The sequence below is a fragment of the Epinephelus fuscoguttatus genome, linkage group LG13, assembly GCF_011397635.1.
Source record: "Epinephelus fuscoguttatus linkage group LG13, E.fuscoguttatus.final_Chr_v1".
Classification (NCBI taxonomy): Eukaryota; Metazoa; Chordata; class Actinopteri; order Perciformes; family Serranidae; genus Epinephelus; species Epinephelus fuscoguttatus.
Window position 1 is genome coordinate 31,504,309 of NC_064764.1, and position 22,186 is coordinate 31,526,494.

General features: G+C 42.1%; 1 protein-coding gene across 1 annotated transcript in view; it reads left to right on the plus strand.

Annotated features, from left to right (window-relative positions):
* Positions 1-8,488: 8,488 nt before the first annotated feature.
* itga4 (integrin alpha 4) overlaps positions 8,489-22,186 on the plus strand; it is a 31,251-nt gene continuing 17,553 nt past the window's right edge. Inside the window, exons 1-10 of the mRNA XM_049593702.1 lie at positions 8,489-8,811; positions 11,434-11,622; positions 11,929-12,047; positions 12,330-12,430; positions 14,734-14,866; positions 15,168-15,235; positions 15,585-15,717; positions 20,079-20,164; positions 20,387-20,449; positions 20,532-20,672. Coding sequence (XP_049449659.1) covers positions 11,447-11,622; positions 11,929-12,047; positions 12,330-12,430; positions 14,734-14,866; positions 15,168-15,235; positions 15,585-15,717; positions 20,079-20,164; positions 20,387-20,449; positions 20,532-20,672 — 1,020 coding nt within the window. The 5' untranslated portion in view covers positions 8,489-8,811; positions 11,434-11,446. The remainder of the gene's footprint in view (positions 8,812-11,433; positions 11,623-11,928; positions 12,048-12,329; positions 12,431-14,733; positions 14,867-15,167; positions 15,236-15,584; positions 15,718-20,078; positions 20,165-20,386; positions 20,450-20,531; positions 20,673-22,186) is intronic.

The following is a 22,186-nucleotide window of genomic DNA, read 5'->3' on the forward strand; positions in this document are numbered from 1 at the left end:
TAGCTCAGAGTAAGCGTCGTGCCTACCAATGCCCCTTAGCTGTTCTAAAGTCACTGTAAACCACGGCTTCTCCTGGCTTCAATTATTCCCTCTGGAATGTAGTGGAGTAGAAGTAGGAAATGGCATGAAAAGAAAGACGCAAGTACAAATACCTCTAATCTGTACTTAGGCTACAGGACTTGATTAAGTGCACTACATTCCACCGCTGCAAGTCGAGGCTCATGACAACAGCTGTGTGATCGGCTTTATAGACGTTTAAAATCAGTTATCACAGAGAAAGTCGGAGGCGATAGAAAGTTGTCTTAACGTTGCTGCCACATAGCCTCTGCTGAGTGTCAACCCGTTTGGTCTCCTCCTGCTCTCTGTGATCACATACATTGTGTGTTAGCAAGAGTCTTACTCCAAAGTCGTTGAAATCCGGTGCTTGGGCAGTGACTTGTGGTGTCAGACACAGATGAAAAAAGCCGTCCTTTCACGTCGCCATGATTCACGGCTGGTCACTGTTATAGCTAAAGGCGCTTGGCAGCATCAGGGGAAAACTTGGCAGAACAAGAATCGAAGTTAAGGCGCCAGAAGTCTGAGAGAGGCGGGTGGAAGCCACACAGTTGAAATATTTAAGTCCCTGTCAAGTTAGCAGAAGGCTAAAGTGGCTATGTCCACCGCCGCGTATTTATGCTGCACTTCAAACGTCAGCAGCACAACGGGAATCTGGGTGTGAATTCTGCGCTGAGCACTGCCCTTTTTTTATTTTTTGTTTTAGCGCTAATAGCTGAAAAATGTTGAACTTTGAGGTAAAAACACTGTGCTGATCACTGTCACTTCTGCCTTTCAATCACAGTGGAGGAGGGACAAATACCGCAAAGACAAACCGCCACATCTTACATGTACAAGTGCTGAACAACAACAACAACAACAATGGCGGAGAAACCTGTTCATACACTGTATAGAACATAAAACAACCAATGCACCCAGGGTACCTTTCACATCGTATCTGGACGTGGAAAGTCCATGACCAAACGTTGATATGTAACAAGGCCGAAGTGAGAATGTGTTGGTTTTAGTGGCGCCAAATTCATATTGTAGTTCTCATTTATATATTTTTCTGTTACTGTTGGCAGACAACAGAATTAGTATGAAATCATAATTTAATTGTGGCCTAAAACCAGCAGTCTCTTCAAAGCTGCTGCTGCACTGTGGTGACAAAATCATTATAAATCCAGGTTGATAACAGCAGCTGTGATAAGTATTTGGCTGTAATGACATTTAAAGTAATTTATTACAAAGAGAGCGAGGCAACAGAAAGTCCTGAACTCTCACAGGACAACTACATCATCCTTTTGGAAATGCTCCCTGAAACACAGAGCCAGACTTTTAAGATTTATTTGCTCTGGAAATTATTCAAAAAGCTCCGTTTTGGGACAAAAAAATGTCGTTTTATTCGGGACAGAGGGCTGAAACTGAGGTCAAATTTAACTGGTCTTGTGTGGGTGTACTCCAGGGACTGTGAGAGGGGAAAGGAGAAGGAAATGAGTAGAGAAAAGAGGAAATGTCAAAGCTGTTTGTTGTCATCTGAAACAGTCACTCAATTAGTGCATAACGACTGCATGACTGACAGCACGACTGCTTCTTTATGTGATACTAATGACTTATACCAGTCTCTTTCAACTGGTCTTACTGGGCTCTTTCCTGGCAGCAGTACAATCTCAATCCTTTTCAAGTGAAAAATCACAGAAGTGGGAGTTTACATGTTTTTATCTGCTTCGTATCTTCTGTCCTCCCATCCATACTGTGCGCCGTGACCTCTGACCTCCTGATTGCTGGCTGACCGGAGGTTCACACTGAACTCAGTGGAACCAGCACGCAGCTACAGGGATGCTATCAGTGCTAACAGGAACACTAAAGGCACACCAGTTACGGCTGATAAAATCTGCTAATGACAGTCTTCATGTCAGCACAAAATTCCAGTTGCTGACTACTTGTCTCGGGTCTTACTTCAAGTTTAAAAGTTGGTATTATTATTTTTTTAAAATCAGTATGAGCAGAGGGAAACATCCACATTTTCTCAGGCCTGATCTGCCATGTTTGATCTGTCTTGAAAAGCACCATTGCCATGAAAAGCAAGAAAAAAACTAGAAATAAAATTAGAAATTTAAATTATTACCATAAACCCAGGAAAATCCTGCTCTCTGATTGGCTAGCACAAGTCTTTTAAAGGGACAGTACACCCCCAAAATGAAAAATGCATATTTCCCTCTTACCTGTAGAGTTATTTATCATTCCAGATTTTTTGTGGTGTGAGTTGCTGAGTGTTGGAGATATCGGCCGTAGAGATGTCTGACTTCTCTTGAATATAATGGAACCAGATGGCGCTCGGCTTGTGGTGCCAAAAAATACATTAGAAAAACTCAACAGCAATGTCTCTCTCTATAAATCATGACCTGGTTACTCAAGATAATCCACAGCAACACATTCTCACTCTGACCTTGTCACATATCGACGTTTGGTCATGAACTTTACGTGTCCATATACGACGTACAAGGCACCCTGGTTGTGGTGGTTGTTGATGTTCTGGGACACCGTGGCAAGTTCAGCCTGTTACATGCATTGTCGTTTTTCAAAATACACTTCTATTTTCACAGGAAATTTACCGTTTACATACAGTCTCTTTCAAAATAAACACAATACATCAGTACAACATTGAATTTATGATTTTTTTTTCCTTCAACAATGACCGCACATGGTTACGTTTTGCCAACACATGCCCATGGTTAGATTTAGGAAAAAGAACAGGATTTGGCTTCATAATCACATGCAAACACCCGCCTCCTGGGTGAAAGCCCATGGTTGTTGGACCCGTCCCTGCAAAAATAATGACTTTAATGCTGCTGCAACGTTTTGATGACTAGACCATCATCAGACAGTCTGTTTGCCTGATGAAGGTCTAGTCACCAAAATGTTGCAGCAACATTAAAGTCGTTATTTTTGCAAGTTAGACAGTGCGCGGGAGTCTTTTGTACAAGTCATCCACCACCACTCCTGCCCGCCCTACTCGGACTTCTACCGCCTGAACTTTAGTTCTTGTCCTGCCGCATTTCCACCTGATGCCACAGTCGATGTCTCGTGCCAAAGTCATTGACCAAGCGCTGGATTTTGACAAATTCGGAGTTAGACTGGGTTGTCCACAGATCTTGTTGCAGTTTCATGCAGGAACTATTTGTTTTTACTTCCAAACCACACCCACCAATCTAATCACTGCACAGAAGACAGCATACATCTCCTGCTAGCTCACCTAGCACCACTGAGCTAGCTAATGTTAGAGCTCAAGCACGAGCCTCTTGTCCATGAGTAGATGCACGCTTCCTTCTGTGCGGTTGGCGCGTGTAGTTTGGTAGAAAGAAAACAGTTCCTACATGAAACTGCTCACAACAAGGTCTGTGGATTATCTTGAGTAACCGGGTCATGATTTCAAGAAAGAGACATTGCTGTTGAAATTTTTAAAATGTATTTTTTGGCACTTTGAACACCACAAGCTGAGTGCCATCTAGTTCCATCATACTGGAGAGAGGGCAGACATCTCTACGGCTGATATCTCCAACACTCTGCAACTCACACCAATCTAGACTGATAAACAGCACTACAGATAAGAGGAAAGATAAGTATTTGATTTGGGGGTGAACTGTCCCTTTAAAACCATTGTTCTGGTTAGTTCGGGTTAACCACAGCAAAAATACTACTGCTTCAGACTCTGTTAGCTAACTAAGTGGTGATCATGGTTACAAATCTGTCTAAAACATGGAGGAAACATGATTTTTCCTTTGCCACATAAGGCTCCTCAGAGTGTGTGGGAGGGTGGGAACAGTAGCTGGTCAAATTCCAGCATAATAACTGCAGGGTCATTAACAGGAAATACCAACAAACACACTGAGTGGACGCGTATGTGTGTGGCTCTGAGTTCCTGTCCGCCATTCACCCCAAACAGTCTGTCTGCTCCACCACTGTCTTTCTGTCTGGGACTGTGTATGCATTTTTTTTGTGCTGATGACTTTATGTGAAACGATTTGCAGATACTCTAAATAAACATTAAAGGTACGAACATTTTAAAAAATGCTCTCCTTCCTTTCTTTTCCTCGTGTCCCCTTTGTTTATTTATTGATGGCTGGTGGTTGAAGGTCTGGAATGAATCACAGAGCTGTTTGTGTTCTTTAGTGACTATTTCAGGACAAATATTCTTCTCTTGAACAGAACACAGTTGCCAGCTGTTCTTTGCTTCAGCTACCTATAAAGGCATTGTTTCCTGAGTCTAGCAACAGTGGATGACAAAACTCTGAATCACACAGAACAGCCTCGTTGGTTTGTAGAATTTATTCGCAGTGAATATTTACACAAAGCAGCAGCTGGAGGGATCAGCTGATGAACTGCCTACACAGGAGGGCTGATATGATAGATGCAGGATGTATCACACTTTATCGCTGGCCTGTATATCTTTACTGGTATTCCATAATCATATCTCCTCTTACTGCTGAGCTTTACTGGGAATTTCTTGTTTTCTCAAAAGCTGACAGACAAAATAGCCATGCTAGCAGCTCTGTGAGGCTGTACCATGTAGACCCTTTTAAGGCCGACGTCACGATGACGCCATTTTATTAGCTGGAGGCAAAACCTGCCTCTCCACCACAGGGCTGTAGGCTACACAGGAGTCTTAAAATGTCGTCTTGTTGTGTTATTGGGAGCCAGAGTCGAAGGAGTCATGGTTCAAAACTTACATTTTATCACAAACCAGCCGCCACTGCCCATCAACAAAAACAAAGACAGCTATGGCTAAATGTGATAAGACCAAAGGACTGGACGGAGGCCATCATCAAAAATGCTCACATGTGCAGCGCACACTTCATATCAGGTTAGGGAAAAAGTATTTCCTGTTGTAGGGATGAATAACGTTATGTGTATTAAGGGTTATCATGTCCACCTCATCAGAAACTGGGGAGGTATTAAGAGGAATACTGGATTTATCTGTGACGCTAACTTTTTAGCGCATTAGCTAACGTTAGCTTCAATAACAAAACAAACTGGAGGAAAACGTTCAAGTGTGGTCCTCCTTTGTAAGATTGGCTTCCTGTGACATCATCCATCCACTGAGTGAGAGCATACAGGTCGGCCAGTCTGGTCCCATTGGTCAGTGTTTACTTTTTAAAGGAACACTTGCGGTCCCGGAGAGTGAGTGACCTGACACGGTGCGTTCATAAATTCAGTCTGATGCTCTACACTAAAATGAGAGCCCTGTTGGTCGAAGAAATGGAGCTTTATATCTCTGTATGAATGAACAAACGGCTAAGTTAATCACACATTCACTCCTCTCGGTGCACTGCTGCTCCGTCTCCCCAGACAGAGTGCCTAGAGTGTGCTCTGCCCCTCTGAGAGTGTGGTGCTCTGAATAACCGAACGACACCTGACAGTGCTCCAAATTTACGAATGGTCCAGTTTGTGTCAGAGTGTGCTGCGGCACTCAGAATGAATATTTCTGAACACACCACTCACATCATCTTCATTGTCTAAAACAAGTTTTTCTGCATCAATTTCAGGTGTAAATATCTTCAATTTCATCAGAATAAAAGTCCTCTGCTACTTTCATGTATTCATTGCACATGTTCTAAATATTGAGGAGGACATGTCTCCCCCAAAAATCTATTCCCATGGCATTCAGAAGGGTTAAAACTCTTGAAAGGCCTTTACAGGGGGAGAATGAATGAAATATAATGATAATAAGTTCGGGGTTTTTTGCCACAGCCCTCTGCATCAGAACCCCCAGTGTTTCAGGCAGCGTCGGTCTGAAGACCGACCTAATTACATGTTATAGTGTTAGAAGTGTCACTCCATCTGAGCAGGATTACAGACCACATGACAGCTGTGACGTCACGCAGTGGTTACACTCCCAATACTGGAATTATACTCCTAAACTTCTTTAAATCTTAAACTATAAATACACTTTAAAACAGAGGTGTTTTACTGCTACGTTCAGTTCATGGGTCACATTGATCCCAACTGGGCAGGACCAGTTAAACCATTGCATAATAACATAAATAAAAACACCTCCAAGTTTTCCCTTTCATTTAGTGTAAAGAAGTCCATTCTGAAAACGTTCATTCATTTACAAAGCAGTCTGAGATGTCTTGGGAAAAAATAAGTGCAATTTCAACAACACGTCTCAGTTTTTCCACCTTCGGTCAGTCCACTACTCACTGTCATCACATGTACATTTTTCCACACGTTTCCACTCCTGTGCAGAAACGCTGGCATCACCACACCAAACCAAACGTGGAAACTATTGAGGAGGCAGTTTAAGTTATTCCCTGCCTTATAAACCATTTAACAAATTAAAGGTTTTGGCAGCCTTAGCAGCAGGGTTCCACCAATATTGTTTTAAGATAGAAGTCTGAAACAGATTTATTTGTACTGAAGCTGCTGATTGACAATGTTTTGCACATGTTCAGTATCTTTAAATCTGATCACAGTCATTGTTTTTCCAGAAAACTGTTCTGGTCAGGGTGGAAAAGCATCTGAAGAAGCGTTTTGCATGACGAAGGCTACTCATCAGCCCTTTTTTTCCCCAGAGATACTTCTCCTGACATTTTCATCTGCTGTGAGTTAGCTGCTAACTGCTTCTTGCTGCTTTTAGGCACACGTGACATGTCGTCAAAACATCACAACCATATAGTCCTGCTGGCTCAACACAACTAACACTCATGGTTGGGTTTTGGAAAAAAGAACAGGGTTTGGCTTTACATTCATACAGGATGTGAACACCATTCTTCCTGGATGAAAGTCTGTGTTTGTTGGACCCATGTGCCACCCCACCCACCTGCTATATTCAGACTTTCGTCGCCTTAACTTTTGTTATTGTCCCGCTGCATTTCGCCCTGATGCTGCTGGTTGCTGTTAAAATATGAGAGCGACCGGCTGTGTATCATGTTGGCTTTAAAGGACGGCTTTGTTCGTCAATGTCTGACGCCGCAAGTCACTGCTCAAGCACTAGATTTCAGTGACTTCAGAGCGAGACCGGGTTGACTGGCTGTCCCTTTTACGCGGACATTAATTCAGTACTAGCTGTTACTACCTCCACTGCTGACTTAAAGTCAAGACAGCTCTGTTCCCCTATTCTGCGATTGTACCTTTAATACAGAACTGTGAGGCGGAGTAGCACTGCGTCATTCTCACCTTGATCAGGCAGCGTCAAAGGGGCTACTGTTTAACTTGTTCCTGAAACCTGACACTTCTTAGCCTTCACAAGTGCATTAATATTAGCTGTGTAAAGTCATTTAATGGGCCACACTGGACCCTTTGTTGGGCCGGTTCTGGCCCACGGACCTTGTGTTCCACACCCCTGCTTTAAAAAAGAGTTACGTATTTATGCATTTTATATATATTTTACTAATATTGTTTTGGTAGAAGTAGCAAAACCACAGTTTAGAAATACTCTGATATTTTTTCTATTGAATTTCTATATTAATAGGCACACCAAAGAGCAAACAATCTCAAGGCACACCTGTATTTATAACTGTGCACAACAGCCTCTATAAGATGTGTTATCACTCTTATCACGACATAAACGTTTGTTTTTATTTATGAATATTAAATAAAAATTGACAACCAACGATCACTCATTAAATGTTTATTGGCAAAGTGATTCAAGAATTATTTTTTTTTTCATTACACAAATCACTTTAATGTTGTAGCTGGTAAAGGTAGGGCTGATTTTATATGCTGCTGGGAAGCTTGTATATTCTCCAGGTATTAATAAAGTCTTATGTTAACCTAATAATACACATAATGCAGTTTTTTTTTTAGTTTAGTTTATTTAGAAGCCAAATGAAGTATCTAATGAAGATACCTCCCCTATTAAATAACCACAATCGCGCATAAACAGATAAGGATAAAAACAAAGATTGCATACTTATACTACAAGTTATTAGCTAAATAAATGTGGTGTAATAAGTAATAATAAGTACAATATTTTCCACTGAAATGTTGTGTAATAGAAGTATAACATTGCAAAAATGGAAATTCATAAGTAAAGTACCTCAAAATTGTAGTCCTACTTAAGTTTGAGTGGGTATTTTCACCTCTGTGGTCCACTGTCACATCTGTAACATCTGTACAAGCTCTGACCAGCAGAGTCCGACCGATTGTTTATGATTACTTGTTTGTTTTCCCGTTGTATACATTGTGTGTTTGTGAGTGTTTGTGTGTTTCAGCCTCTTAAATCAGATTACAGCCCCACTGACTCCATTCACACTGTAGTGATAACTGAAGAGGAAACACCCCAAACACACACTCAAAACACACACACACTGAGCCGCGTGCACATCCTCGCGCGCCCAGTTTAGGCGGACACTGCGGGGGTGGAGAGGAAACACCGTTACACACACACTAACACACACGCGCGCGCGCGCGCTCAGACAGAGGGAGGGAGGGAGGGCCTCCACGCGCTCACTTCTCAGTTTCATTGACTTCTTCTGAAACTCAGATGAAACTTTCTGGGTTTTCTCTTCAGCCTCTTTCACTCAGCTCTTCTTCTTCAGTGTGTCACACGGTCCCGGAGCCTCGTGTGCTGCGTCCTCGAGCGCGCGGACAGCCGGTGGTTTCACGCACGAGACGGTTAACGGACCGAGGAGCAACAGGAGGTTTCCTCCAGTGAGTCACGCCGGGAGAAGACGGATTTAACGGAGATTTTTGGGACTTTGATTCAACATCTGGCCGGTGCCGACTGGACCCGCAGTCTGACCCGGGATATCTGCTGGCTGACCCGGGATAACGGTACAGTGACACAGTTAGATTGACCGTTATTCGGTTAATAAACTGATGGATGGAGATAAAATGAATGACTGGCAGAGTCAGTGAAGAAAAGTTTTCAGTCATCAAACGATTGTTTGCAGCTTATTAAACTAAATGTTTCATTCATAAACTGTCGGTCAGACTGAAAAATAAGTTTGTAGATATTTAGTGTTTTTAAAAAAGACATTTTAAAGACATTTATTAACATTTATTAATCGCAATTAATCCGAAAATAAAGTGATGATAGTGAGAGTGGTTAGTTTGAAGTTCTGCTTTTGTCCAGAGCTGACAAATGCCCCCAAATCCTTCACTTCACAAACAGTACCACAATGTAAAAATGCTTCATTTTCAAGTCCTGATATGCCTTATCAAATTTTTATGAACTAGAACTAATGTTAAGAAGAGTACAGCTGACAGGACTGGACCAAAAAGTTTGAGGGACCTCGGCAAAGTTTGTTCTGCCCACTGATTTGGTCTGATTTCATGTCAAAGAGTGAGATATTCATACATTTGATTTAATCTGTAATATTAGTTAGATGGATTAGTTGCAAGTTAAGAATTAGACTAATGTGTCTAAATGTCTAGATCAGTTAAACATATTTTAAGATGTAGCCTACTGTTGCTCACAGAGATTAGAAAACTGATAGCTGACCTACTGTCTGTCCATAAATATGTAGCTGAGCATTAGCTGCAGGGCGACACAGTGGTACAGTGGTTAGCATTGTTGCCTCACGGCAAGAGAGTTCCTGGTTGGGGTGGGGGAGCCCTTCTGTGCGGAGTATGCATGTTCTCCCTGTGTCAGCGTGGGTTTCCTGCAGGTACTCCGGCTTCCTCCCACAGTCCAAAGACATGCAGGTTAATGTGTGAATGGTTGTCTGTCTCTATGTGTCAGCCCTGTGATAGTCTGGTGACCTGTCCAGGGTGTACCCTGCCTCTCGCCCAGTGTCAGCTGGGATAGCCCAAACAGGGGCCAGTTACGGAAAATGGATGAATAAATGAATGAAGCCTAACTCAGGGCTAGGCAACCTGTGGCTCCAGAGCTGCATTGAGCCAATTATATGGAAATGAATAACCCTTTTCTTTTAACATTTTAATTTTCATTCATTGATGTAGGTCTAAAGTGATTCTTACATTCTTCAACTGTAAAAATGTGCCTATATATACCGATTTAAATAATGTTTTAACATTTCGTCGACTAAAATGTGCATCATGCGTTCATGGTCTGGTGCCTTTTCCTCTTAAAACATAACAAGCAATGGCTACAGTCAATCAAGTCCCACTCCGAAGTCATCCAAAACTGGCACCTGGGCAGTGAGTTGTGGCGGCAAACACTGCTGAAAAAAGGCTAGAGTGGTCCAACAATCACGACCTGTTCATGTCCCGTGAGATTATAAAGCCAAACCTTGTTCTTTTTCCTAAACCCAACCACGTGCTTTTGTTGTTGAAGGGGAAAAAAAAGCGTAAATTCACAGTGTTTTACCAATGTAGTGCTTTTATTTTGAAAGAGACTGTATGTAAACGGTAAATTTCCTGTGAAAACAGAAGTGTATCTTGAAAGAAGACAATGCATGTAACAGGCAGAACTTGACACGGCGTCCCAGGACGTCAACAACCAACACATCCAGGGTACCTTTCATGTTGTATCTGGACGTAGAAAGTCTATGACCACACGTGGCGAGATCGGAGTGAGAATGTGGTGCAACAGTAGACTTAAGTCTCCCTAGCTAGGCTAGTATGAGGCTGAATGTATTAAACTGTGTGGACCTTGAACTAATGACTAAGGAGAAATCTGGACCCCGTTGCTGGACCAGCTGGGAACCACTGGTTTAAACCAATCACTGAACCTAGTACTGTCTTTTTACTTTGTGTTTGCACTTACCTGTTGGCAAAATGTAGGCTAACCGAACTCATTCTAATAATCATATTACTACCATAAACCTCCTCTGCTCAGGAGTGGTCTACCTGCAATGTTTCAACAGGAAAACGATGATTTGTCCAAAAATCCCTCTTAAATTTGCTAAAGTATTATCTTGAAAAGGTCTTAAAAAGCATGATGTGTCTGATACCTGCTGACACCCTGTTTATGCTAAGCTAAGCTAACCATCTGCTGCTGTAGCTAAAGCTATATGATGTCAAAACTAAGAGTCCGACATGAGACTGGTATCTTTGGAAACTTTAAAGCCCACTTCAGACTAAAGACTAAAGACGAGATGAAACCGTTTTAGAACGTTGCACAGAAAACTTGCAGCAGTGTGAACTGGCCGTCTGAGCTCGACTCAAGCTGGCTGATGGTGTCACCTGCAACTCAGCTGGTCAAATCACCAGCGGCTAAAGCAGGTCACCTGTTTCAACAGCCAATCAGCTTGTCGTCAAAGTCAAAATAACCGCAGATGGCGTATTCGCTTGCTGCGACAGGTGCTGCAGCCTGTCTTTGGTCTGAACTGGGCACAAGATCTCTACTAGAATTTTAAATAGAGTTCTGTGAGTTTGAAGAATAGAGACATCGACCACATGAGTTTTTAAAGATGGAGACAGAAAAAAACATCTTTCTTCTGATCATCTGCGCATCAATTATTGATTGGTGTCTCTCTTGTGTCCCTGCAGTCTGTCCTCCATCATGTGTCCCTCAGCGGGCAGCATGTGTTTGTGCTGCAGCCTGATCCTTGTCCTGGTCCTGGTCCATCCTGCAGCAGGGTACAATCTGGATCAAGAACACAGTCTGGAGTTCAATGGCCCCCACTCATCCATGTTTGGATATTCAGTCCTGCTGCATCACCACGGAGCCCACAGCTGGTATCAACCTTAAACCTATTCTGATTTTTTACTGACTTTTTGGTAATCCTCTATTGATCCTCTGTTGATCTGCCAGAGAACAGTAAATTCAGATTAGTTTAATTATCTTAATGATACTCTATTAGCTGCTGTCTTCACAGTAGGACTGTGTCTGCGTGTGTTTGTGTGTGCATGCTAATTAGCCTGCTCTTGTCAATGAGAGACGGTCTTTGATGCTTCACACACAGATGCCATTCAGACACTGAGCAGACACAAAGACAGATCCTGTCTAACTGTCTCTCTCTCTGTGTCTCTCTTTCTCTTTAGGTTGGTGGTTGGAGCTCCAGTCGCGAACTCGACCTCCAGTCCATCAGTCCGATCTCCAGGAGCTGTTTACCGCTGCGACATCTCAGCTCAGCCCGGCCACTGCCTCCCCTTGCATGCTGGTGTGTTAACTAGTTCCTCACTGAGGATAGAAGAGCCTCATCTAAAGCATTACCTATCATACAATACAAACTCATAAATATGTTACATAAACTAGACTTCCTGGATCATACTTTGCTTCCTCACCATACACACAGACATTTGACTCAGCTGCCTGCCATGTTGATGCTATCAGCTGCTCAGCTGTGGCCTTTAACAGTCAAACACCACTGAATTACCTGTGAAGGCTGCAGGTGTGAAACTGTTGAGTTAAGGTGTGTGTGTGTGTGTGTGTTTGTGTGCAGATGTGGTGACCTGTGGGAAGACATGTGATGCAGAGAGTGATCACCAGTGGCTGGGAGTCAGTCTGGCCAGACAACCTGGAGACAGCGGAGGACACATCCTGGTAAAACACACACTTTCTCCCTCTCTCCCTCACACACACACACCTCCCCTGAAATGTATCTGTTACTATAGAAATCACTGGTGTTTGTTTTGAGCTGTGTTTTCAGTAGATCAGTTTAAGGCTCCAACTGACAATGATGTTGGTAGTTTGTGTCCAAGCAAAAAAGGGATTGAAGCCCCCAAAATGTCAACGTACAAAAGTTAAAAAGCCTTTCATGGCTTAAGACTAGGGCTGCCACGATTAGTCGACTAATCGATGACTAATCGACTATTAAAATAATCAGTGACTATTTTAGTAGTTGACTAATCGGTTTGAGTCATTTTTCATAGAAAAGTACTATAAAAGTACCCCAAAATACTCTTACTGCAGCTTCTTACATTCAGATATTGGCAGCTTTACACACTCTCCCGTGACGGTGAACTAAAACCCTTTGACATGAGTATGAAACAAGACATTAGATGACATAATTTTGGGGTTTGGGTGAGACAGACCGACATTTTTCAACATTTTAACACATTTTTCGATGAAATGATTAGTCGACTAATCGAAGAAATAATCGTCAGATTAATCGACAATGAAAATAATCGTTAGTGGCAGCCCTACTTAAGACCAACGAATATCAACCACACACGCAAGCGGCTGTGGTTCAGGAGGTAGAGCAAATAGTCCACTAGTCATCCTCCAGTCTGCATGTGAAAGTATCGTTGTGTGAGATGCTAAAAACCTTCTTCAGATGGCTGAATGTGTGAATTTTTAAACTGAGTAGCAAGTGGCACCTTATATGGCAGCTGTGGACAACAGTGTATGAAGGGGTGTGTGTATGAAGAGGCGAATGTAACGTGTGAAAATGTGAAAGAACAATTTGAGCGGTCAGAAGACGAAGAAGAAGTCTATTTACCATTGTAGATTGTCTGTTTGACTTCTGTTTGCAAACTTGCTTGCCTCAAATAGCCCTTTGAGGGATTTATAAAGTGTTTTTGATAGAATTTATAAAGGCTTTTTACTTTTTGTAACTTGGTGAAGTAGTTTGCCTCGACTCTTGGGGTTTCATTATGCTTTTTTGTGGACTATATATCATGCGTACCTGTCTTTAATCGATCTTAAATCGCTGATGATGCATAACCAGCACTACATGGGCTGTTGAAAAGGGCAAAACAACACTTTGTTCACAGGGTCATGATGTGCTCAAGTCATTCATTCATTCATTCATTTGCTGTGAGGCCGCATTTTAGTAGCGCACCATTAACATCGACCGCACGACTCCCAGCAACACCAGCCCTAAAATGTCAGTCAAACACTCAACACAGTTGAGACCTAGACGCTGTTTTGTGTTTCAGACTATGTGTCCAAAAATTTTTTTTTCTTCTCCGAAAAATGGAAGCTTATACACATTACCTACAGCAGTGGTTCTCAACTGGTGGGTCACGGTCCAACAGTAGGTTGCTGGTCCATTCTGAATGGACTGCAATTGACTTGCAGACATGTCAGGTTTGTAAAAAACACTTAATTTTGAAGAGCAGTTTCCTGCTGCAGAGTGAGCGACAAACAGACAGATACTTGACAGAGACAGCAGACTGGCTCAACGACATGGCCAAACACAAGTGTGACCCTGAACATATTAAACTGTGTGGACCTTGAACTAATGAAGAAATCTGGACCCCATGACTAGTCCAGTTGGGCACCACTGAGCAGCAGCATCAGTATAGTTTATATTTCCTGACACAAGAGAGTTACAGCATAAGCGAATTTTAATTTTAGGTCAGCTTTCTAAAAGAGAAAGCGCTTATTATTCAACTGCAGAGTAAGTTTCTAAGTTCATCAGTGAGGAAGCGTGTCAAAGAAGTGAGAGCACTTCTTCCTTTATATTTATACTTTACAACTCAGCACTGTTCTCCAACAGTGACACAGCAAATCTGTAGCTCCATCCACACTGGTCTTATCATGTGTGAATAAAGCCGTTATGGAACATTTACGCAACAGAGCTCTGTTCGAAAACCTCAAACGTAGCATCACTTCTACCGGCCAGATCTCAGTTTCTGAAAAAGGCCTTGAAGTTTGTGATCAAGCTAAGTTGTTTACAGCAGCTGCCTCCTCATTGTGAACGTCTCTGTTACACAGTGAGTAAAAAATTAGGGTCACAAATGAATACACAACAGGGCACATGCACACAAACAGAGCCTCTGTCACAGTGACATGGGTCATGAGAATAACAACACCCGGTGCTAACTTGTGATTGTGTTATTGTCACTAATGAGTCCATGTCACATGTTGTTTGCATGCTGTGTGTTTGTGTGTGTGTTTAGGCATGTGCTCACCGCTGGAAGAACGTCTTTTACTCAAAGAAGGACGGTCAGAACCACAAGCTGCCTAACGGAGTGTGTTATCGCTACAGCAGCGACCTGACAAATGCCCAACCTATCATTCCCTGCTACAGAGGTACACACAAGCACATTATAGTACATTGGTGTTATAAAAATATGACTATCCCCCCAAATAATGTGTCACTATCAAAATGTCTTGTGACTACATAAACAGAGACCCTTGAAAGACATTTTTGAAAAGTGAGGACTTTCTCACATGTTTGAATTTGGGATAATGTCTGGGCCTTTCATTTGTGTGTGTGAACGCAGCAGCTGTTCAACCCTAGCAAAAAAAAAACATTTGGGTTTTATCTTCCTATTTGTTTGTTCACCTTCACCTCTCAACTTTTCTGTTTGTCTCTGTCTGTCTCTTACAGACCACCAAAGGAAATTCGGTGAGGATTATGGGTCATGTCAGGCTGGTATTTCCAACTTCCTGACAGAGGTCAGTAAGCCCCTTTTAAAAACCTGTTTGTCTTCAATGTTTCCAGCAGACTGAATATGATCCATGGCTGATGTCTTATGTATAACTTCAGTACATGTACACTTTGGTTCTTGTTCCTCCTCGTGCCGTTGTACTGCAGGAATTCATTGTCACCATTTTAAAAAAGAGAACAAAGACTTTTAACTTCCTGTGTCGAGTGTGAAAATTCATAACTTCTATTAAAAGCGACAAATGTAGCAGATGTGATGATTTTATGAGAGGTTTCATGTATAAGAGATATAGTAGATCTTAAATAGAGATGTAGGTCACATTATATCATAGAAACTTTATCTGCCTGTCTCTCTCTCAGGATCTGATCATCATGGGGGCTCCAGGGACGTCCTATTGGACTGGTTCAGTTCTGGTCTTCAACACGTCTAGCAGAGGGATGTCTGTGTACCTGGATGACGACACTGGAGCCGTCAGCTTTGGAAGCTACCTGGGTAACTGTTACGCTCAATGCCTTGCGCAGTGCAAATGCCTGATTGATGACTGGTCAGAATTTCCATGTGGGAAAAATCCAGGAAGTAAAGCAAACGTTGAAGAAGAGTACACTTGCAAGATAAATGTGACACTTTCTAATGTCACAATGGAGGGACAACTACGCAGGTTGATTTTAGCGCTGCTCATCGTGGACTATATTGCTGTCATTGTTCATTTTAGTCAAAGCATACAGTTTGAAAACGAGGCGCGGCTCCAACTAGAAAACAATGTTTTGATGCATTGGATGTGCTGAATGTGCATATTAAGGCAGTACAGGAGGAGGTGCACATTAATAATCCAGGACTCCAGGACTGTAACATGCTCATGTTTAACCCAAACAATGTGTCATGTGACTGCAGTTGCTTCACATCCAGGCCACAAATGAACCGCACCAGAGTTTGTTTGTAACCGGACTGAGACCACCTCTTCAAGAAGGTCTTGGTCTGGTTGTTTTGGTGTGCACCTGAGTGTGATTGCTGTGTTCACACCTGTTCAAACGAACTGCACTTAGGGGGCAAACTTGAGTTTGATTAAACCGAACAAAACTGAACCTAACAAAAGTCTGTCGCTGCACGTGTGTGTACTCTGTGCTACTAAGTTACCTGCTAACGAGAGTCTGTCGCTTGCAGCGGCATGATCTTCATTTTGACTTCTTTAGTGGACACGCCCCCAATTTCTCAAAGCAGAGAGTGCTACTCATTTTTTCTCACAATTGTAAAACCTCCTTTTATCTACTTAATTTTGACTGGTTAATAACACATTTTCCTGTAGTGTGACAAACTCGTTTCACATATTATTTTTGATTTTAAGTATGTTACAGCGGCAGATACACAGATTAAGTGTTGACACTCTGTCTACACAGGATGAAGTTTTCACAGTTTTTAAAAGTCCATTTCACGTGATTCTGAGTAATCAGATACACTGGTTTCTTTAAATGCCACTGAGCCCACAGCAGTACTGTGGCTGAATGCTTCCTGTGTATTCATGAAAGACTCAGGCTGCTGCTGCTATGCTGATGATGAGCTGCTTTCACTAAACATCCTGTGTAGACTGGTTGTGATGGGTTTCAGCTGGATAGAGCCTTGTCAGATTAGACAATCAGATTCCTCCCCTTCACTTCATTATGCTTTCACAATATTTGGCACCTTGCACATGAAACAGCACTGACTTGAAAAGTTTACTGACAATAAAGAAAGATGAATATTTTCTGTCCTCTAACATGCTGCATCACTGATAGATTTCAAAACATATTTCGATTTAATGACCATCCAGAGCGCAATCCCTGAATAAATTCACTCGTCAATTAATTAGGTGAAGGATAGCTCAGGAATTCTGCTGTCGACTTTATATTAAGTCCAACTGTACGCAAGTATAGATCAACAAATTTGGACTTTTGTTTATTTGCTCAAATGCTGCAGCCATCATGCTAATGTTAAAAGGAGCTTAACTGAAAGAGTGAGAAGACAAATTTTTCACAGGGTGCTGATGTCGGTCTGAACACGATCTCAAGTATCTGCAAACAAAACATTTTCTGCTGCTTCACATGAAAAGCATTCACCAGCAAACCACTGGGAGGCTTTTATTGTGAATCATTTTTAAGACAGGCGATGCATTTGTCAACAGGATTAAATAGTGCTTTATCCGCAATGCTGTTCAATAAAAATAGGCACAAGACACACTTTCTGCATCATTTGGTCAGCGGATCAGTTTTCGGTATTGCAGGGAGAAGTAGTACAGGAAGAAACAGCTATAAATGAAGATGTGGTTGACCTGTGAAAAACCACACGTGCTGTGTACTGTGTGACCTAAACCGACATGGTTGATTGTGACTCAGCTCTACATGAATATGAACATTGCCGCCCCTGTTGAAAAACATCAGGGATCAATGCAGCTGCAGCTTAAAGAGGTTTTTAATTGGATGACGTGGAGTTCTTGTGAAGTGAAAAGGCACAGTTCATCTTATCGTGCATTTGTTTCTTATCTCAGTTTCAGTTCTGACTTTGTGGGGAATCATTCAAGATTCAGCTGCAGTTGTGCTATCTCACATTGACTCTTCATCCCTCTGGACTTTTTGTCCTGAACACGTTCACATGTATTCGCAGGTCCTGAATTTAAAAAATCTTACATTTAAGTTACAAAATTCTGCTTGCCGTAGACAGTAATATTAGTTGTAAAATGTTTGTGCATCTGATTGTGGGCTATCAGGAGACATTTGTATGTGCAGGGCCTGGTTCAGTCCTTTTTTAAGACCGCTCCTTTACACCTGTAGCAACACTACTGATAACTACAGAAGCTCATCATTCATTTTTTTGCAACTTATCTGGATCCTTATGCTGAACCCTGCAGAAACCTAGTGTGTAAATGACCAAGAGTTAATTTTATTTTAATCCTGACTCAAGAATCCTGGATTACATGACATTTATGAAACTACTTCACTGCAGACAGACAGAAATGAAGAGGTTATGTAAGTGTGTTTCAACACATAGACTAAGTGTCGCCATGACCCCATCATCTCTCAGTATTTGTGCTGAAAACAGGAAGCTGAGAAGAAAGGTGTGATGTTCTTCAGATGAAGCTGTGAACACATTTTCAATGTTTACAACATATCAGAAGAAACACACCAAGACTGATGAAAGGAGGCTCAAATAACACCAACATGGAGTGCAAAATATTGTTTTGAGTCTGTGTTGTGTGTGTGTGTGCAGGATTTAACTTATCAGCACAATTTGACAGAAAGTAACGGCAGATTTTTCTCTCACACACACACACACACACACACACTTGTTTTTTGCATAGACTTGCATTCAGTTTCTTCACCCATAACCACAGGATGTCAAACCATAACCTTAACCAAAAACCTTTTTGGCCACATTGGTGTTATTCAGCGGTGTGGTTGTAATTTTTTAAACCTTATTTTGTCATTTTCAGTGTGATGTCCCCCATAAGATCTTTCTAAACAAAAATAGAGAACAAAAATCATCTACTTACACCTGCAATTAACACATTATATGTGGTTTGTTAAAACAAAACAGAGCAAAAACAAACCACAAAAAGACAAACTGTGGTTTTATGCATTCTGCTTTTAAATGTCCAGTGTGAAGGATTCAGTTGGGTATATTGGCAAAAATGGAATATAATATTCATAGCTATGTTTTCAATAGTTTATAATCAGCTTGTTATCTTAAGCCCAGATTAGACCAAAGATTCACGACAAGACAAGTTTAACCAGGCAACTACTTGCAACACACCATTGTGCAACATCCCAAAAACCTGCAGGTTCACACCAATGCAACTAGATGAGATGGTGTATCATCTCTATGCAACAACTCTCTGTACTTCTGTTCTGATTTGCAGCTTTTCAGACTTGTTTTGAGGCTGAATATAATTTGTAGCTTCTTAAAATATGAATGAGGATAGTGATAGTGAGATACTGGCTACAGCTGCATTTGTAGTAGTGATGAAACGGCGAAAAACAGAAAATGAGCATCACACTAAATACGCCACACACCGTTTGTGGTCATTTTGACTTGACCAGCAGACTTCACTACATGTAGATTGATTATTGTAACAGATGACGTGCTTTGTATTCTCAAACCAGCCGTCATAGATTTGAGTCCCAGGTGACACCATCAGCCGGCTTGAGTAGAGCTCAGACAGCCAGTTCACACCGCTGCAACTTTTCTCTACAACATCCTAAAACGGTTTTGTCTCGTTGCAAATCTTTGGTCTGAACTGGGCTTCGGAAAGAGCCTTTTATATCTACATACAGAATCGTTCGTCATGATGTTCTGAAGTAGCCCAAAATGGTCAAACCAACTCTAGACTCTAGATAAAGCAATGCGCGTTTCTGCATGGGCCACCATAGTTCTTCCACAAGCTTGGTACACGGGAGACGTTTCAGTTTATTGCAGTCTTCAACCCTCAATGCCAGATGCCACTAAATCCTACACGCTAGGCCTTTAAATAAAAGTACAGAAGTGTTATCAGCGTACTGTGTCAAAAGTGAAAGTCATGTCATTTTTAGGACATTCCTCTGCCCTTTGCTTTTTTGTGAAGCAATGCATAGTTTGACCTCAACAACTATGTAAAGGAAAATATGTTAGAGGTTAAGAGAGGAAATGTCTCTTTTGTGGAACTCATAGACATCTGAAACTACTTCTCCCAACGACACATTGTTTTTGTAAAAGGTCACACCAATCAAAAAGTTAGACAATCAGTGGTTTAGTAGAAGTGCAGTATTTCCTAAATACTACTAGTTCATGTATTTAATTACTCTCCACAACTGCACAAGTCTCTGACACTGTGTCTTGCTGCTGTTCAGGTTACGCTGTTGGAGCTGGTCATTTCCTGGGTCCCTCCTCTGTGGAGGTCGTGGGCGGAGCTCCGCAATACAACCAGAGGGGCAAGGTAAGAGCCACCTGTCTGTGTGTCTACCTGTCTGTCTGTTTAGTAACTGCACTAAAAGTCTGAGTGGTTGTTTGTGTGTGTAGCATTAAGACAGTTGGTCTCACTCTCACTTCCTCTTGATGGTGTTAAGTGATCGTTGAGTTGTTACTAGGTTTTTGTTGATGTGTGTTGTGTGAAATACTTGTGATGGTTGAAGTTAGTGTTTGTTCTTGTGCTGCGCAGGTCTTCATCTTCGCAGTAGACAGCAACATGCTGCGGGTCATCACTGAAGTGTCCGGAAAAGAGGTGAGAAGCCATTTAGCATTAGCATCCTCCATTCAGAACAATGGAATGCTTAGCACTTAGCTCGCATGTCTTTGTTGTGCAGCTGGGATCTTACTTTGGCTCCAGCGTGTGTGTGGTGGATCTGAACGCTGATGGTTTGTCGGATCTGTTGGTTGGTGCTCCCATGGCAACGGGCATCACCAGGGAGGAGGGAAGAGTCCATGTGTACATCAACAAGGGGGAGGTGAGTCCACACACTATTTTAACACAAAGTAGTGCATGTTAATGTGGGATCTCTCTGTGGAGTCAACATGGCAGACATTAGGATCAGCAACCATACGTTTTGTCCTTAAGTATGACACTTGAGGCTTAGCTGAGGGACTTACACAGTTGCACCGAATCCCTTAAATGGTTTCCTTTGTTAAGGACAAACATTAAGTTATTTACTGCGTTGAAAGATATTAGTGTTTTTATTTATCACCATAATCTCACTCACGTTGCAGTCAAGATAGAGTCAGAGATGCCTTAAGTTTTTCTTGAACCATAAATACTTAAGTGAACATCTTAAAGGGCCAGTGTGTAATATTTGGCATGGTTTATTGTCAATCTGAATCTGAATCTGAATATTCTACCCATTAATATGTTTATACACGTGTATGATTGCTATAAAATAAAATTCGTTTGGTTTTCGTAGCCTTATAATTATGCTTATATATATATATATATATATATATATATAGCAAGGGCCTTGCTTTAGAGAGGTCGCCATCTTGCGCCGCCATGTATGTACGGCAAACCAAGCAGACAATCCAGCCAGCCAGAGAACGTGTTTCGCGGGTATAAATGAACCAACAAAGACAGCGGAAGGAAGGAAGGAGGAGGAGGAAACAGCAGAGTGTTAGTAGTTCGTCGATAGAGAGTAGTGAAAAGTTTTTTTAGTTATAAAGTTTGCGAATGGACCACACTTACCACGCAACAGGAGAGAATGAACCCGAACCGTCATCTGCGAGGAAAAGAAGACGCAACTTCACTCCTTGTGATGCACTCTCTGCGGCGCTTTTCCTCCTGGTGATATATCTCCCCAACGATGGCAGCAGTAGCACCGAATCCCATTCTGTGCATTCAGCCTCTCTTCTCGCCCGCTTAGCATCAAACACATGGAGTTCCTCATCTGTATGCTCCGGCTCAAACAGGTATGGCTCTGGGTCTGTGTCCGCTACAAGAAACTCTTCAAAATTGCATTCAAAGTCGTCCATTGCAGCTACTATAGTCTGGAGATATTGCTAGGCTAAATAAACAGCTGAGCTCTGTTTACAGGCTACGCTGTCAGTCAGTGTGCGGGCTGGAGTTTGGCGGAGCAGAGAGGGGAGGGGGTCCCCACTCTGTATGGTAAACGAATATGTGTGTAAAGTTATGAAGTGTGTGTGTTACGCTAGAAGAGTCAGAGTTTGGGACGGAGTCTTTTACCCCCTGGAGTGTTACCGGAGTTTTTGGAGTGCTCAAATAAACGGGCCTTTTTCCCGAACGCTCCTCTGGTCTCCTGCTCGTGAGGGATTCATTACAATATCGTAACATGGTTTAGATTTCTAAATAAACATTCACCTCGTCGCTAGATAGACCTACTCCTGAAAAACTCGTGCGCAAGGCTTTTTGTCCCTACGAGGCCACCGTCATTTACCCGACGGGAGGGGTGAGTGAGTGAGCCCTGCAATCTAGAATTTGGCCACTGATGTCACTGTTTTCAACCCATTTTACACA